General features: G+C 41.6%; 1 protein-coding gene and 1 pseudogene across 3 annotated transcripts in view; one reads left to right on the plus strand and one right to left on the minus strand.

The window, feature by feature from the left end:
• KIAA2026 (KIAA2026 ortholog) overlaps positions 1-19,688 on the plus strand; it is a 241,774-nt gene that overhangs the window by 207,583 nt on the left and 14,503 nt on the right. For all 3 annotated transcript variants that reach the window (XM_056521941.1, XM_056521932.1, XM_056521923.1), the window contains exons 5-7: positions 8,039-8,128; positions 8,297-8,412; positions 17,339-17,505. In XM_056521941.1, coding sequence (XP_056377916.1) covers positions 8,039-8,128; positions 8,297-8,412; positions 17,339-17,505 — 373 coding nt within the window. The remainder of the gene's footprint in view (positions 1-8,038; positions 8,129-8,296; positions 8,413-17,338; positions 17,506-19,688) is intronic.
• Positions 15,383-16,158, minus strand: LOC130274085 (40S ribosomal protein S10-like; annotated as a pseudogene).

Raw genomic sequence — 19,688 nt, forward strand, 5'->3', positions numbered from 1 at the left:
CAATGAAATATCCACAAAAAAGCAGAAGCGCCACTCCAAAGTCACATCAAATAGTGGTTTATTCACTCATCTGTGAAAGCGACGTTTCGGCTTATCAATAAAGCCTTTCTCAAGCATGCTTTATTGATAAGCCGAAACGTCGCTTTCACAGATGAGTGAATAAACCACTATTTGATGTGACTTTGGAGTGCCGCTTCTGCTTTTTTGTGGATATATATATATATGTGTGTGTGTGTATATATATATATATATATATATATATATATATATATATATATTTAAAAAAATGTAAGTGGGAAAAGGGGGGTGATTCAAACTTGTATTAAAGGGGTAGTCCAGTGGTGAAAAACTTATCCCCTATCCTAAGGATAGGGGATAAGTTTGAGATCGCGGGGGGTCCGACCGCTGGGGCCCCCCGCGATCTCTCTGTACGGGGCCCCGGCTCTCCGCCGAGATAGCGGGTGTCGACCCCCGCACGAGGCGGCGGCCGACACGCCCCCTCAATACATCTCAATGGCAGAGCCGGAGATTGCCGAAGGCAGCGCTTCGGCTCTGCCATAGAGTTGTATTGAGGGGGCGTGTCAGCCGCCGCTTCGTGCGGAGGTCGACACGCCCCCTTCCCGCGGGCTGTCAGGGCTCCGTACAGGAGATCGCGGGGGGCCCCAGGGGTCGGACCCCCGCGATCTGCAACTTATCCCCTATCCTTAAGGGGATAAGTTGTAAACCACTGAGTCACCACTGGACTACTCCTTTAAGGAAGGGGTTAAATCACATTTATAAAGGTGTTTATTTTTTTTCTGTTTTTTATTTTTATTTTGTTACACAATTTTTTTGTCACCATAGGGCACTATTACATGCAATCATTAGATTGCGTACCCTGAACAATGCTTCATTGCTCCAGCCTGCCATGGTTGACTGGAGCATCAGAGCGCAGGTCGGACGGTGAAGAGGCAGGTAAGGGCCCTCCCGCTGTCCTCTCAGCTGATCAGAACATCGTGATTTCTCCGTGATGGTCCTGATCAGCTGTGCTGACCTGTCAGGAGTGTGTTTTTATTTATTTATTTTTTTTAAATGCCGCAATCGAAGTTCATAAGGGGTTCTTGCCAGGCATCACCACGATCACGAACGTCCGGCATTAGACACAAGTATTAAGCGTGCTCAGCTCCTAAACGCGCATTATAGAAGGGGAGCGAGCACAGGGCATACATGTACGCCCTGCTTCCATAAAATTGTTTTACTTCAATCCTCTTCTAGAGTGTGTTGTGTGAGATCTGTTTTTCTTACACTTGTATACACCCCCAAAAGATGCTTCCCTGAAAACTGCCTTGCATCTGCTTTGCTCTCTATCTCTAGCCTGTGTGGGTTGCCCTTCAAGGATTCTCTCCTTTCTTTCCTCATTCCTGGCTGGTGTGTAACTCCTTTCTACACTCTGTTACTATCTCTAACACTAAGGCTACTTTCACACTACAAAATCCTCAGTTCATGAACTATTTCTTCCGAAACTATCTTCCGTAACAAACTAACGTCCGTTATCAATAACTGACTATAACGGATTCATACGGATATTAGAAAATCCCATAGACTATAATGGGATTTTCTAACAGACATATAGAATTTTGTTACTGCCGTTTTCAGCTGATTTTCACACGGATCTTCCTACGGATGTTTAAAAACGGAGGATTTTGTAGTGTGAAAGAAGCCTTAGAGACCAAAAAGTCAGTCAGTCCTTATGAGGGATTTATCCTATTTGGAAGGTTTTAATGAAGACTATTTAGAAAACAATGAACAATCTGGTCTGTTTATACCAGTCCCTAGGGATTACTATGTATATGACTGTTTATACCACTCCCTAGGAATCACTATAGGGAAGATTTATCATTGCATTTAGAGCTTTTTTTTTTTTTTTTTTTTTTAAAGCTTTAAGCGCAAAAAATGTCACACGTGCACCTAAGCACTTTCTTTGCGACTTTTGTGGGTACGCAAAAAGTAGCAAACAGCCTTACCTAAGCAACTTTAAGTTTTCACTTTGCAGTGGTTGTGAACTTATGAAGTGCAAATGTCACACGTAGGCATTAAAAAAAGTCGCAAACCCTTCCAAAATGTCACAAGTCAAACCTGGCTTACAAAACTGCCCGTGGAGAACACTTTCAGAAGTTTTACAAAATGTCGCAATTGCGACTTTTTGTGCAGAAAAGTCAGAGGAGAGGAGGAATCATACAAAATAGTGTTTTGAAGTAATTTATTGTTTTTTGTGTGCCAAATGTATCCACCCACCTTGATAATTTGATAAATGTGCTGCTCACTTTCCAAAGACAACAGTAATAAATCTCATGTACTCAAGTGTGGGAGCTCTACGTAAAATATAAGAGACCTAAACCGAGGATACTGCGTTGCACATACCCATGTGCCAAATAGATACTGATTTAAAAAAAAAAAATAGCAGTCCTACTAGGCTAGGAATAAAATTTAGAATAAGGCAGAATAAATAAATAAAGATAAATAAGAAATAAAGGAAGTGTCTGATAATAAGATATAAAATATAATTACATTTATTGAATAATACTGTGAGGTCTGGGGCAGGGCCCTTGCCGCAGACAGCTCAATAAATTAGAATGGTAAAAGCTAGTTATAAACATTTAAAACATGACGTTAAAATAGTATTGCACTTAAACTGTTGGACAATGGTGGAGGTTTATAGTCCAATGTATGTAATAGGATATGTCCAATGTATGTAATAGGATATGTCCAATGTGTGTAATAGGATATGTCCAATAAACAGTTTTTGCAGCGCTGGAGGCTCGCAGTTACGAGCCCACTGAGTATACTTGTATGCGCAATAGCGCTAAAGATCTATCCTCTATACCCCGACGGCACAGGGACAAAGTACAAGAGGGAAAATAGATCAAAGTCAGGCACTTTGTGCCTCTTACCGGCTCTGGCGAAAGCAGTTATATGCACATAGCAGTGCTTAACGATAATCCGGATTGATGCCTCTCCGCCCCGGAAGCACGGGGAAGGTGTAGGAGAGGTGAAGATGTCGGGTACAGATGGTTATTGCGTAGTCTGCTGGAGCGTATGGCAGCGCTGGAGGTCTTTGGTGTGGGATCCCTCTCTACCCCGACGGCGCGGGGAGAAAATGAGAGGGCAGTAAAAGACCAATAGTGGTGGACAAATAATCCAAATAGTCCCAACTTCTTGTGCAAAGGCAGTCTTGGACCAGGTGCGTTACGGGGAGCAGCATCCCCTTTTTCAATGGTGGATATGCAAAGACTGTGTGAACTGGGCTGGGGATATATATAAATATATATATATAATCAGTTTTTTGCAACGTCATTCAGGTAAGATCCAAGAACTGGTCTTGGATCCTAACTGGGAAGTGTTAGGGCTAATTCAGCCTGATAAAGTTATTATACACAAATAGAAAGGAAAAAAAAATTATGAAGTTATTAGACACAAATAGAAAGAAAAATACATAAATAAAGGAGAAAATGGAATACAAGCATAAGTAGAAGGAAGTGCAGGGTATAGGAGAGTACAAAGATAGGGATAGTTACTGTGAACTTGCGCTGTTGTACAGAAGTTATATAACTGTACAAAATGTAGATAGTGTATTGTTGCAATCCTGGTTTAGCTCTGCATAATATGTATTATGCAATGTTAAAAATCTGATATTCAAAGTGTACTGTAGGGTATATAGAATTTTTTATAGTAGATATAGTGGATAGGTGCAAGATGTGGGACCAAATGAAATGTGGAACTTATTGTGATAGAAAAAAAGAATAAAAGTAAAAATACAGTGTGGTGGTGTAATATGTATGTGTATGTAATATGTATGTGTAAAAAATATGTAGGTGTATGTGTAAAAATTGGTGTATAGTGAACATGACAATGAAAGAAAGCAGATGGTGATGTAGAAATAGGGATAAAGATTAGGTAATAGATAATTAAATAAAAACTATTATAAAATAAAATACTGTATATACTCGAGTATTAGCCGACCCGAATATAGGCCGAGGCCCCTACTTTCACCCCCAAAACCAGGGAAAACTTATTGACTCGAGTATTAGCCTAGGGTGGAAAATACATCATCCTCCCCTGTCATCATCCAGACCCCCCCCTGTCATCATTACCCCCTGTCAAACCCCCCCCCGTCATCATCACCCCCAGTCTATATCCCCCCTGTCATCATCCAGACCACCCCCTCCGTCATCATATATCCCTCATTGTCTACTCACCTACCCAGTTCTCTCGGTCCTGTTGCTTAGTAGCTGCAGGGACTGTCCGCATTCCGGTGGGGAGGGTGAGCCGGTCTGGACCGTCCTTCTTCACCGGGAGGCCCTCTTCTCCACTCTGGGCCGGCCCCAGACTAGTGACACTGCATTGACGCTGCTGCGCTGGGACGTCCATGCGCAGGGACACCCCTGACGTCACGGACGTCTGCTGCGCACAGACGTCCCTGTGCTTCAGCGGCAATGCAGAGTCACTAGTTGGATGGTCCCTGCAGCGAAGATGGATGGCCCGGCCAACACCCCCAATGGTATTTTTTTTTCCACTCAAGTATAAGCCGAGGGGGGCATTTTCAGCACGAAAAATTGTGCTGAAAAACTTGGCTTATACTGGAGTATATACGGTAGATATTAGAAAAAGTTAAATAAAATAAACTAAGAAGAAAAGAAGAAAAAATAATAATAATAATGAAAATAAATATAAAAGTAAAAATAAAGATTGAATATGTAATGTAATGAAAATAGAAATGAAAATAAAATAGAATAAAAGTAGGTGTATATGTTCTAGTATGGGGTTTAAGTTATAATGCCTTGAAGGCGGAAAATATGTGGAATTTATTGAGTGTATAAACAGATTGGCCCTCATTTACTAAAAGTGGAGTGTTTATTGTGGAGTGTTTTCTATATCACTCCATTATTTTTCCTGGCTTATTTACTAATCTGTCGCACTTGTCGGTTATTTTTGTGTCGCACGTTTTTTTGTGTCGCACTAGTCAATTGTGTCGCACAAACTCCGAGCTAAAGAAATTAGTTGTGTGAGTCAAAATGGTTTAGACTTGTTTGTTTAAAAATGTTTTCATGAATCAAAAGTATTTGGGGGAGATTTATCAAAACCTGTGTAGAGGAAGAGTGGTGCAGTTGCCCATAGCAACCAATCAGTTTGCTTCTTTAATTTTTCACAGGCCTCTTTAAAAATGAAAGAAGCGATCTGACTGGTTGCTATGGGTAACTGCACCACTCTTGCTCTACACAGGTTTTGATAAATCTCCCCCTTCATGTGTTATATTTTTTACAACAATTATCCTTGTTTATCAGCTTGGGTGTTAAATTGATTTAAACCTAATATTGCAAATGTGTTAAAAAGAAAAAAATATATATAAACATTAACTATCACAAAAGCATTCAATATTTTATTAATAAAAGTGTTTAACTGTACAAAATGTTTTCCGGTTATAAAACAAGTTACTTTCACACAAAACACAATGGCAAACAGTCCCTTGTTAGAAATCACGCCATTTTTGGGAATTTCACTCGGCCTCTTGGCTGTCGTTTATTGTGTGAGGCAAACTCACAATTTTTCTCGAGTGATTTTCTAGGTACTCCGAGTAATTTTTGTTTTTTGTTGGTAAAAGGCCCATTTTAGCATAAACCACGCCCATTTCAGAGTGAAAAAAAAACACTCCGAGAATTCTCTAAAATGTCGGTTGTGCGACTAAATTTTTGTCGCAGAATTAGTCGCACAGACGATGCGACTAAAATTTAGGCGCAATAACCAAGAAAAAGAGTGGGTTGGACTTTAGTAAATTGGGGCCATTGTGTATATCGATGCATAAATTGCCTAATGAGATCAGAATATAAAAAAATATAGACATATACTTACTTACTCCTCTATTTTATCATTCATTTTGGTTGATTCAACCAAAACCAATCTACACTGTATTTTTATTTATACTTTTATTCTTGTTTTCTATCACAATAAGTTCCACATTTCATTCGGTCCCACATCTTGCACCTGCATCTTGTAACCACTATATCTACTATAAAAGATTCTATATACCCTACAGTACACTTTGAATATTAGATTTGCAACATTGCATAATACATATTATGCAGAGCTAAACCAGGATTGCAACAATACACTATCCACATTTTGTACAGTTATATAACTTCTGTACAACAGCGCAAGTTCACAGTAACTATCCCTATCTTTGTACTCTCCTATACCCTGCACTTCCTTCTACTTATGCTTGTATTCCATTTTCTCCTTTATTATTTTTTTTCTTTCTTTTCGTGTCTAATAACTTCATAATTTTTTTCCCTTTCTATTTGTGTCTAATTACTTTATCAGGCTGAATTAGCCCTAACACTTCCCAGTTAGGATCCAAGACCAGTTCTTGGATATTACCTGAATGACGTTGCAAAAAACTGATTATATATATATATATATATATCCCCAGCCCAGTTCACACAGTCTTTGCATATCCACCATTGAAAAAGGGGACGCTGCTCCCCGAAACGCGTCTGGTCCAAGACTGCCTTTGCACAAGAAGTTGGGACTATTTGGATTATTTTTCAACCACTATTGGTCTTTTACTGCCCTCTCAGCTTCTCCCCGCGCCGTCGTGGTAGAGAGGGATCCCACACCAAAGACCTCCAGCGCTGCCATATGCTCCAGTGGACTACGCAATAACCATCTGTACCGGACATCTTCACCTCTCCTACACCTTCCCCGTGCTGCCGGGGCTGAGAGGCATCAATCCGGATTATCGTTTACTTCTATTAAAAAATCTTAATCCTTTCAGCTTCTAAACTGGGCGTTTCCAGAGACACGTGTCATCAGAGATTACTCAGACAGAAAAGAAAAACCTTAACTTCAGAAGCTCATAAGTACTGAAAGGATTAAGATTTTTTAATAGAAATAATTTACAAATCTGTTTAACTTTCTGGAGCCAGTTGAAATATAAAAAAAAGTTTTTTCCTGGAATACCCCTTTAAGCACTGCTATGTGCATATAGCTGCTTTCGCCAGAGTCGGTAAGAGGCTCGTAACTGCGAGCCTTCCAGCACTGCAAAAACTGTTTATTGGACATATCCTATTACATACATTGGACATATCCTATTACATACATTGGACATATCCTATTACATACATTGGACATATCCTATTACATACATTGGACATATCCTATTACATACATTGGACATATCCTATTACATACATTGGACATATCCTATTACATACATTGGACATATCCTATTACATACATTGGACATATCCTATTACATACATTGGACATATCCTATTACATACATTGGACATATCCTATTACATACATTGGACATATCCTATTACATACATTGGACATATCCTATTACATACATTGGACATATCCTATTACATACATTGGGCTATAAACCTCCACCATTTTCCCACAGTTTAAGTGCAATACTATTTTAACGTCATGTTTATAACTAACTTTTAGCATTCTATTTTATTGAGCTGTCTGCGGCAAGGGCCCTGCCCCAGACCTCACAGTATTATTTAATAAATGTAATTATATTTTATATCTTATTATCAGACACTTCCTTTATTTCTTATTTATCTTTATTTATTTATTCTGCCTTATTCTAAATTTTATTCCTAGCCTAGTAGGACTGCTATTTTTACATTTTTTAAATCAGTAATAAATCTCCCCCATGTATATCAGTCTCTAAGAATCTCTATATAGTAAATGTTGTAGTTTTGATACTGAACATTAGATGTCGCCTGACTTCTCTACATGCATTAGTGTGGTACTCCTTTTTTATATAGTGCTAACATGATCCACTGCACTGTAGCAAGAATGTAATTCAGACAGGTACTTGAAGGCATTGTCAATGTTTTTTTTCACTGCCTGAAGAACATGCATTCTCCAGGGCCAATATAATGGTAATCCAGTTAAGCTAAAAATGCTTTTTTTATGCTCATAGTAAACCATTGCAAATACAGTAAAATGAATTGCAGTTAAGCAAATGTTTTAATTTTATTTTCAGCTTGTCTGCACCAATCTTAATGAACTCAGGGAACTAATTAAGAAAATAGATGGAGAGCTGAAATGTATGGAAAACAATAAAAAGAAATCGGTAAGGTTATAAGTCTGGAACCCTCATTTCCTAAGTTCATTCAACTTATATTTTTAGATAGCAATAGAATAGATGCGGAGTGCAAATCTTGAAAATGAATGATATTCTGATGAGAAAAATAAGATGGTTTCACTCTTAAAACAAGTGTCTAACGTATTAATGTTTTAGGGAAAGTGGCACTTCAGAAGACAAGGTGTGAAAGAGCTGCACAGCACCTTGACACGTCTGCTAAATGAGCTGTTGCCATGGGAACCAAAGCTACTAAAAGCGTTTCAGAAAAACCGGTAATAATGTGCTATAATCATTGCATTTTATGTCCAGTTACCTTTTTATTTGATCAAACTAAAATGTTATTCAGGCTTCCTAAAAATAGAATATATACACTGCTCAAAAAAATAAAGGGAACACTTAAACAACACAATGTAACTCCAAGTCGATCACACTTCTGTGAAATCACTGTCCACTCAGGAAGCAACACTGATTGACAATCAATTTCACATGCTGTTATGCAAATGGAACAGACAACAGTTGGAAATTATAGGCAATTAGCAAGACACCCCGAATAAAGGAGTGGTTCTGCAGGTGGTGACATCAGACCACTTCTGTTTTGGACCCTTTTTAATGCTGGGGGTGCTTTCACTCTAGTGGTAGCATGAGACGGAGTCTACAACTCACACAAGTGGCTCAGGTAGTGCAGCTCATCCAGGATGGCACATCAATGCGAGCTGTGGCAAGAAGGTTTGCGGTGTCTGTCAGCGTAGTGTCCAGAGCATGGAGGCGCTACCAGGAGACAGGCCAGTACATCAGGAGACGTGGAGGAGGCCGTAGGAGGGCAACAACCCAGCAGCAGGACTGCTACCTGCACCTTTGTGCAAGGAGGAGCACTGCCAGAGCCCTGCAAAATGACCTCCAGTAGGCCACAAATGTGCATGTGACCAACAGACTTCATGAGGGTGGTATGAGGGCCCAACATCCACAGGTGGGGGTTTGTGCTTACAGCTCAACACTGTGCAGGACACTGTGCAGAACACCAAAATTGGCAAATTCACCACTGGCACCCTGTGCTCTTCACAGATGAAAGCAGGTTCACACTGAGCACATGTGACAGACGTGACAGAGTCTGGAGACGCCGTGGAGAACATTCTGCTGCCTGCAACATTCTCCAGCATGATCGGTTTGGCTGTGGGTCAGTAATGGTGTGGTGTGGCATTTCTTTGCGGGGCCGCACAGACCTCCATGTGCTTGCCAGAGGTCGCCTGACTGCCATCAGGTACCGAGATGAGATCCTTAGACCTCTTGTGAGACCATTTGCTGGTGCGGTTGGCCATGGGTTCCTCCTAATGCAAGACAATGCTAGACCTCATGTGGCTGGAGTGTGTCAGCAGTTCTTGCAAGAGGAAGGCATTGATGCTATGGACTGGCCCGCCCTTTCCCCAGACCTGAATCCGATTGAGCATATCTGGGACATCATGTCTCACTCCATCCACCAACACCACAGACTGTCTAGGAGTTGGCTGATGCTTTAATCCAGGTCTGAGAGGACATCCCTCAGGAGACCATCCGCCACCTCATCAGGAGCATGCCCATGCATTATAGGGAGGTCATACAGGCACGTGGAGGCCACACACACTACTGAGCCTCATTTTGACTTGTTTTAAGGACATTACATCAAAGTTGGATCAGCCTGTAGTGTGGTTTTCCACTTTGATTTTGAGTGTGATTCCATATCCAGACCTCCATGGGTTGATAAATTTGATTTCCATTGATGATTTTTTGTGTGATTTTGTTGTCAGCACATTCAACTATGTAAAGGCGAAAGTATTTCATACCATTAGTACATTCATTCAGATCTAGGATGTGTTGTCTTAGTGTTCCCTTTATTTTCTTGAACAGCGTAGAAAATAATTTCTTAGAAGTTACAGTCATGGCCGTAAATGTTCGCACTGCTGAAATTTATCTAGAAAATGAAGTATTTCTCACAGAAAAGGATTGCAGTAATGCATGTTTTGCTATACACGTTTACTCCCTTCATGTGAATTGGAACTAAACCAAAAAAGGGAGGAAAAAAAGCTACTTGGAAATAATGTCACACCAAACTCCAAAAAAGGGCTGGAAAAAATTATTAGCACCCTTTTAAAATTGTGGAAAAATAAGAATGTTTCAAACATGTCATGCTCCTTTAAACTCACCTGGGGCAAGTAACAGGTGTGAGCAATATAAAAATCACACCTGTAAGCAGATAAAAAGGAGAGACGTTCACTTAGTCTTTGCATTGTGTGTCTGTTTGTGCCACACTAAGCATGGACAACAGAAAGAGGAGAAGAGAACTATCTGAGGATGTGAGAACCAAAATTGTGGAAACATATATAAACAATCTCAAGGTTACAAGTCCATCTCCAGAAATCTAGATTTGCCTTTGTCCACAGTGCGCAACATTATCAAGAAGTTTTTTCTTTTATGGAATATATATTATCAAGAAGTTTGCAACCCATGGCACTGTAGCTAATCTCCCTGGGCATGGACAGAAGAGAAAAATTTATGAAAGGTATCAATGCAGGATAGTCCGGATGGTGGATAAGCAGCCCCAAACAAGTTCCAAAGATATTCAAGCTGTCCTGCAGGCTCAGAGAGCATCAATGTCAGCGCAAACTATCCATCTACATTTAAATTAAATGAAACGCTATAGGAGGAGACGCAGGAGGACCCCACTTCTGACACAGAGACATAAAAAAGCAAGAGTACATTTTGTGAAAATGAAATTGAGTAAGCCAAACTTCTTCTGTGAAAACGTCTTGTGGACAGATGAGACCAAGATAGAACTTTTTGATAAAGCATATCGTTCTACTGTTTGCCGAAAACTGAATAAGGCCTACAAAGAAAAGAACACAGTACCTACAGTGAAATATGGTGGATGTTCAATGATGTTTTGGGGTTGTTTTGCTGCCTCTGGCACTGGTTGCCTTGAATGTGTGCAAGACATCATGAAATCTGAGGATTACCAACAGATTTTGGGTCGCATTGTACAGCCCAGTGTCAGAAAGCTGGGTTTGCGTCCCAGAGCTTGGGTCTTCCAGCAGGACAATGACCCCTCACATACGTCAAAAAACACCCAGAAATGGATGGCAACAAAGCGCTGGAGAGTTCTGAAGTGGCCAGCAATGAGTCAAGATCTCAATCCCATTGAGCACCTGTGGAGAGATCTTTAAATTGCTGTTGGGAAAAGACGCCCTTCCAATAAGAGAGACCTGGAGCAGTTTGCAAAGGAAGAGTGGTCCAACATTCCAGCTGGGAGGTGTAAGAAGCTTATTGATGGTTATAGGAAACGACTGATTTCAGTTATTTTTTCCAAAGGGTGTGCAACCAAATATTAAGTTAAGGGTGACGATACTTTTGTCCAGCCTATTTTTGGAGTTTGGTGTGACATTATGTCCAATTGCTTTTTTTCCCTCCCTTTTTTGGTTCAGTTCCAATACACACAAAGGGAATAAACATGTGTATAGCAAAACATGTGTTTCTGCAATCCTTTTCTGTCAGAAATACTTCATTTTCTAGAAGAATTTCAGGGGTGCCAACATTTACGGCCATGACTGTAACTTAACCTATCTAGAGCCACCTAAGAAGATGGTATTTGGGCTTATGCATGTGACTTTATGCAGTACAGGATACCTTTTTTTAGTATTGGGTGTTGTGTACCAGGTAGTTTCTAGGTAAACTAATACCAAATGCTTAAGGGAATCTGTCAGCTGTATTTGCCTTTTAAAGGAAATCTGTCAGTAGTATCACCCGACTAAACCTGTCACACAGGCTTGTAGTGCGTGTGATGCTGATTAAAACGGTACTCACATTGTCCAGATTCACCCAGCTGTTCTGCCGAAAATCCAGTTTTTCTATTCATGCTAATGAGGGCCTTGGAGCATGGGCAGAGCTCCGATCCGAGCTTGGGGCACACTGACGTAATCTGCGCCGGGTCGACGCTCCCAGCTCATCAATATTCATAACCCCCCTGCTCCTTAGCCCGTGTTAGTGTACGGCTCATGCGCCGCTTACTGTGTTCTCCCGGAAGCGGCTGGGGGAACGCCGCTTCCAGGAGTACACAGTAAGCGACGCATGCGCCATACACTAACATGGGCGAAGGAGCAGGGAGGGGGGTTATGAATATTGAGGCCCTGAACGGCTGGGCGAATCTGGACAATGTGAGTGACAGGTTTAGTGCGGGTGATACTACTGGCAGATTTCCTTTTAAGATCTGCAGACACTACTGCATAGCTTTTAGGGTATAAATGCAATTGGTATCTTCCTTGGAGCTGCAGTTGGTTGTCAAACTTATAAAGTCTTATTTTTCTCTTTACCAAAAGGCAGAGCCAGGATAATGAAGTGCGATAGCTTGGCACACCTCCTTGCTCTCTCTCACTTTCTAGTCCTTCCATGATTGACTCTAAAGTTCAATTGAGAAGGTGCTGCAAAGTGAGGGTAAGCAAGGTTTTGTGCCAAGCTGTGGCACTTCAGCATCTCAGCTGTGCTTCCTTAACATATAGCTAAGAAATAAGAGATTTTATACGGCAAATACCACCAGCCCGAGGAAAGGTACAGTTAGTTTTTTTTATACCCTAATAGTTATCCAATGATGTCTGCAGCCAGGGGCGGACTGACATCACTCAGGGCCCCCGGACCCAAAAAAAAAAGTAAAGACCCCCTGCGATGCTCTGCTGCTGGTCACACTTCTGCCCCTATTCTACCCAAATCCCTCCACCAGCCCTACACACAAAATAAACAAAATTTTGTATATATATAAGAAACACTCTAAGGTATGTAAAATTATTTTCCATGACCAATAATACCAGTGTACAAGGAGTAAAGACAGTCATACATTTTTCCAGATTTCCCTTAAGTGAATTACAAATACACTCAATGACATAAAAATAACACATGCAGATAAAAAAAAATGTAATTCCTGCAAAACTCTGCATGCAGTTTTGTCTCAGGCATATATATATATATATATATATATATATATATATACACACACATATATCCACAGTCATGGCCGTAAATGTTGGCACCACCGAAATTTTTCAAGAAAATGAAGTAGAAAAGGATTGCAGTAACACATGTTTTGCTATACAGATTTTTATTCCCTTTGTGTGTATTGGAACTAAACCAAAAAAGGGAGGAAAAACAGCAAATAAGACATAATGTCACACCAAACTCCAAAAAAGGGCTGTACAAAATTATTGGCACCCTTAACTTAATATTTGGTTGCACAACTTTTGGAAAAAAAATAACTTCTTACACCTCTCAGCCGGAATGTTGGACCACTCTTCCTTTGCAAACTGCTCCAGGTCTCTCTTTTTGGAAGGTCGCCTTTTCCCAACGGCAATTGTAAGATCTCTTCACAGGTGTTCAATGGGATTTAGATCTGGACTCATTGCTGGCCACTTTAGAACTCTCCAGCGCTTTGTTGCCATCCATTTCTGGGTGCTTTTTGACGTATGTTTGGGGTCATTGTCCTGCTGAAAAACCCAAGATCTCGGACACAAACCCAACTTTCTGACACAGGTGTTACGCCGAGCGCTCCGGGTCCCTGCTCCTCCCCGGAGCGCTCGCGGCGTTCCTCTCTCTGCAGCGCCCCGGTCAGACCCGCTGACCGGGAGCGCTGCACTGACATTGCCGGCGGGGATGCGATTCGCATAGCGTGACGCGCCCGCTCGCGAATCGCATCCCAAGTCACTTACCTGTCCTGGCCTCCGGCTGTCATGTCCTGGCGCGCGGCTCCGCTCCTTAGGGCGCGCGCGCGCCAGCTCTCTAAGATTTAAAGGGCCAGTGCACCAATGATTCCACCTGCTCCCTGGCTATAATACCTCACTTCCCCTGCACTCCCTTGCCGGATCTTGTTGCCTTGTGCCAGTGAAAGCGTTTAGTGTTGTCCAAAGCCTGTGTTTCCAGATCTTCTGCTATCCACATTGACTACGAACCTTGCCGCCTGCCCCGACCTTCTGCTACGTCTGACCTTGCCTCTGCCTAGTCCTTCTGTCCCACGCCTTCTCAGCAGTCAGCGAGGTTGAGCCGTTGCCGGTGGATACGACCTGGTTGCTACCGCCTCAGCAAGACCATCCCGCTTTGCGGCGGGCTCTGGTGAATACCAGTAGCATCTTAGAACCGGTCCACCGACACGGTCCTCGCCAATCCCTCGCTGACACAGAGGATCCACATCCAGCTAGCCGAATCGTGACAACAGGGCTGTTCAGTGCGACCCAAAATCCATTGATAATCCTCAGATTTCATGATGCACCCAGGCACAACCCCAAAACATCATTGAACCTCCACCATATTTCACTGTAGGTACTGTGTTCTTTTCTTTGTAGGCCTCATTCTGTTTTCGGTAAACAGTAGAATGATGTGCTTTACTAAAAAGTTCTATCTTGGTCTCATCTGTCCACAAGATGTCTTCCCAGGAGGATTTTGGCTTACTCAAGTTCATTTTGGTAAAATTTGCCTTGCTTTTATATGTCTCTGTGTCAGAAGTGGGGTCCTCCTCGGTCTCCTGCCATAGCGTTTCATTTCATTTAAATGTCGATGGATAATTCGCACAGACAATGATGCTCCCTGAGCCTGCAAGACAGCTTGAATATCTTTGGAACTTGTTTGGGGCTGCTTATCCACCACACCTTTAATCAATTTTTCTCTTCTGTCCACACCCAGGGAGATTAGCTACAGTGCCAAGGGTTGCAAACTTCTTGATAATGTTGCACACTGTGGACAAAGGCATATCTAGATCTCCGGAGATGGACTTGTAACCTTGAGATTGTTGATATTTTTCCACAATTTTTGTTCGCAAGTCCTCAGACAGTTCTCTTCTCCTCTTTCCATGTTTAGTGTGGCACAGACAAGACAAAGACTAAGTGAACATCTCTCCTTTTCATCTGCTTTCAGGTGTGATTCTTATATTGCCCACACCTGTCACTTGCCCCATGTGAGTTTAAAGGTGCATCACATGCTTGAAACAATCTTATTTTTCCACAATTTAGAAAGGGCGCCAATCATTTTGTCCAGCCCATTTTTGGAGTTTGGTGTGACATTATGTCCAATTTGCTTTTTCCCTTCCTTTTTTAGTTTAGTTCTAATACACACAAAGGGAATAAACATGTGTATAGCAAAACACGTGTTACTGCAATCCTTTTCTATGAGAAATTCTTCATTTTCTAGAAAAATTTCAGGGGATTCAACATTTACAGCCATGACTGTATATCCCACCAGACACTAACTGGGTAATACTGCCATACTGCACTGAATAAAACCAATATACATAGACCAGTATACTGTACATGATCTGTATACAATATAATAGAATATATAAAGGACCATATAGTGGTAGATATCAGCTTTACACAGGATGTGTATACCATATACCAACCTCTGCCTTCTTGTCTGCACCAGGTGGAGCAGCGCTGCGTCTGTATGTGTCTCTGTCTGTCTCTCCGCGGGACAAGCGGGCAGGACGTTCACCCTCCAAACCCTTGGGTCGTGGTCTGCTTGTCTCGGGACGACTCATCAGGGTAGCGGGAACAATCTCTGGGGGCAGGTGCAGGAAGTCCCTCAGATACTGGATGCCTTCATTGGTCAGGTTCCAGTAGAAGTGACGCCAGGCAAACTGCTCCTTGACGTACCCACGTGACTTCAGAGACTGCATAGCCTTCATGACGTGGAGGTTGGGCACGTTATTGTCACTCACTTACGGGTGCTTGGGCATATGTACATCGTTCTTGGCCACCATGACTCCCTCCTTGAAGAGGAGCTCATAGATGGCAATGCGATCTTTCTTGGGCATCAACATCTCTGCAGCTGTCTTGGAGGCCTGAGCAGGAAAGGAAGGAGCATGCGCAGAACAGCCCTACTTCCCCTCAGCGGACAGGACCCCACGGGTCGCCATGTCCATCTCTTAACATCAGCTGGACAAACATGTTAGACTCTGCATTTTTCCAGTGAAAAGTAAAAAGGAAGGTAGGTAGGTAGCCAGGTAAATAGTTGACTAGGTATATAGATCAGAAAGTCAGATATGTAGGCTGGTGACTAGCCAGGTAGATAGGCAGGTTGCTAGCTAGGTAGTTAGGCAGCTAGGTAGTTAGGCAGTATGAAGGCATCCAGGTACAAAGTTAGGTAGCTAGGGAGTTAGTCAAGTAGGTAGCCAGTACCCCATCCACCCAGTGGCGGATCCAGAGTCTAGTCTCGGGAGGGGTACTATGAAAACCCCTATGTACCGGTGGGCTGGAAAGGGTGGATACAGTCCTAGGAGACTCCTAGGAGACTCTTTCCTAGGACTGTATCCACCTTTTCCAGCCCACCGGAGCACCTGAAGGCTGAACTAATTTGCGCAGGATAAGTCATCAACTGCTGAGCCGAGAAGTTTGTGACAAATCGAATTTACTGTAAGTTCGCTCATCTCTAGTGTAGACAGCAGAGCTCCTAACTGTTATAAAGCCCTCCTTGGTGTCCTGCACAGTAAAAGGGCAGGTAGGTAGGTAGCCAGCCAGGTAAATAGTTAACTAGGTAGGTAGATCAGAAAGTCAGATATGTAGGCTGGTGACTAGCAAGGTAGGTAGGCAGGTTGCTAGCTAGGTAGTTAGGCAGAATGAAGGCCAGGTATGTAGGTAGGTAGCAAGATATGTAGGTAGGTAGTTAAGCAGCCAGTTGTGTAGGCCAGGTACAGTCTAGTCTCGGGAGGGGCACTATGAAAACCCCTATGTACTTAGTGGGTAGCCCTCCTATTAGTCCCCAGCCTGTCTTCTCTCTCCATTGCAGCATAACATGGGCTGCACCCTCACAATCTGACAGCCTCTCTTCTGACATGCCTCCTATCCAATTACACTCACTAGTGCTGATAATGCTCCTCTTGCTTTATCAGCTACAATGAAGTGGCACAATGCTGGCAGCATCTCTCACTTGATGTCCTTCAAGTCTCCTCGTTATTACTTCAGTTCAGTGATCACATTGGACGGGTGTAGGCTCATCAAGAGGCAGCTTCCATAGATTATAAAATAAAATAAAAATCAATAAAAAAGTGGTCTAAAAGGGTGGTGGCCTTCTCAAATGATTGGTCATCTCCGGAGGCTGTTTACTGTATGTGGCTAAACAGTGTGACACAATAGTGGATTGTACTCCAAAGTATTACATTTTTATTTTTATTTTCTTACTGTTCTTTCTGTCTTTATGCAGGGCACGCCTCAGAAAGGATTACGATGATTTCCTAAAACTGACAAATTCTGAAAATTTTACGAGGGAATCTTGTAACCGTGAGGAATGTGATGATAACAAATCTTCAAATTGTGTTTCTAAAACCTTTGTTCCTTGTCAGATAGGAATGCAGGAAAAATGCTCTTCTGGTATGAATGCAAAATTTTCTTCAAATACTGTCATTGAAAGTGTTACAGTTTTGTGCATAGGTTTAGTTATCCCAGTTTTAAGAAAACATGAGTGATTACAAGTTTACATTTGCGTTGGAAATGCATTCCTACTAGATTAATGTATGCAGAATAACTTTCCAATAGCATGTTATTAAAAAATATGCTTCTTTCTATTTAATTTTCAACTCTGAAAAATGACCACTAGGGGTCTCCCTACCAGTCACTTTTTATAGATTTCAGACTCATGCTGGAGTCCTAAATCTCAGACTGCAGCTGGGACACAGACAAGCACAGCACTGCTCCCTGGCAGTGAGCAGTGCTGAGTTTGTCTGTATTCTGGCTGTAGTTTGAGATTTAGGACTCCTGCATGAGTCTGAAATCTATAAAAAGGGACTGGTAGGGAGACCCCTAGTGGTCATTTTTCAGAGTTGAAAATTAAATAGAAAGAAGCATATTTTTTAATAACATGCTATTGGAAAGTTATTCTGCATACATTAATCTATAATATATCAAAAGTTTGTGTCATGAAAGGTACCCTTTAATGTGCATAAGAAGCCAATCAAAGATGGAAAAATCTCCAAAAGGCATCAAATTACAGATTAGACATTCTTATAATATGTCAACAAAAGTTAGATTTTATTTCCATCATTTACACTTTCAAAATAACAGAAAACAAGAAAATGGCATCTGCAAAAGTTTGGGCACCCTGCAGAGTTAATATCTTGTACTGCCCCCTTTGGCAAGTATCACAGCTTGTAAACGTTTTTTTGTAGCCAGCCAAGAGTCTTTCAATTCTTGTTTGAGGTATTTTTGCCCATTCTTCCTTACAAAAGTCTTCCAGTTCTTTGAGATTTCTGGGCTGTCTGTCACGCACTGCTCTTTTAAGGTCTATCCATAGATTTTCAATTATGTTGAGGTCAGGAGATTGTGAAGGCCATGGCAAAACCTTCAGTTTAAGCCTCTTGATGTAATTCCCAGTAGATTTCGAGGTGTGTTTAGGATCATTATCCATTTGTAGAAGCCATCCTCTCTTTAATGGGGTACTCCGGTGAAAACCTTTTTTCTTTTAAATTAACTGGTGGCAGAAAGTTAAACATATTTGTAAATTACTTCTATAAAAAAATCTTAATCCTTCCAGTACTTATTAGCTGCTGAATTCTACTGAGGAAATTCCTTTCTTTTTGGAACACTGATGACATCACGAGCACAGTGCTCTCTGCTGACATCTCTGTCCATTTTAGCAACCATGCATAGCAGTTGCATAGCAGATGTATGCTAAGGTTAGCACTGCTGCCTTGCAGTGCTGGGGACTTTGGTTCAAATCCCACTAACGACAACAATAAATAAAGCGTTATTATTATTATAACGTCAGCAGAGAGAACTGTGCTCGTGATGTCATCAGAGAACATTCCAAAAAGAAAAGAATTTCCTCTGTAGTATTCAGCAGCTAATAAGTACAGGAAGGATTAAAAAAATTTAATAGAAGCAATTTACAAATATTTCTTAAAGAAGAAGAAAGAAGCAGTCGGCAACTCACCAATCCTCGGTTCAGCAAACTTCTTTATTGCACATACTCACAAACTGGGTTGCCCAGGGAGAAGACATGAAGATGGCACAAGCAGGGGGGGGGGTACCACAGAGAGACGACAACGTTGTTTCGCACTACATAGTGCTTCAACTGGCCTACCTTTGAACCGGAACCGCTCACCTTAAATACAGGTGGGTAATCATGTTAACCTATTACCTTCCTTTTCACCAAGTGACATTTTTGACATAAATTATATTTACAAAAATTATAGTTTTTACACTGATAATTCCCTGTGGGGTATTTACACTTATAATTCCCTGTGGGGGTGTGGTCACTAAGCCAATCATTATTCTAGCCAGACATAAGAGGTTACAATATGGCATTCACACAACAGTTTGGAGGCACAGAATTAGAGTTTCTGGATGTGCGCATTAAAGTAGAAAATGGTATACTGATAACTGAGGGCTATAGAAAGGAGGTTGCGAGGAATACCGTTCTTCACTACGATAGCTCCCACACAGCGGCGGTGAAGAATGGTATCCCCTACGGACAGTTTTTACGTTTAAAAAGAAACCATGTCCAAAATAATACTTATCTCAAACAAGCTGACGAACTAGAGACAAGGTTACTCGAA

Source organism: Hyla sarda, chromosome 1 (genome assembly GCF_029499605.1).
Source record: "Hyla sarda isolate aHylSar1 chromosome 1, aHylSar1.hap1, whole genome shotgun sequence".
NCBI classification, from domain to species: Eukaryota; Metazoa; Chordata; class Amphibia; order Anura; family Hylidae; genus Hyla; species Hyla sarda.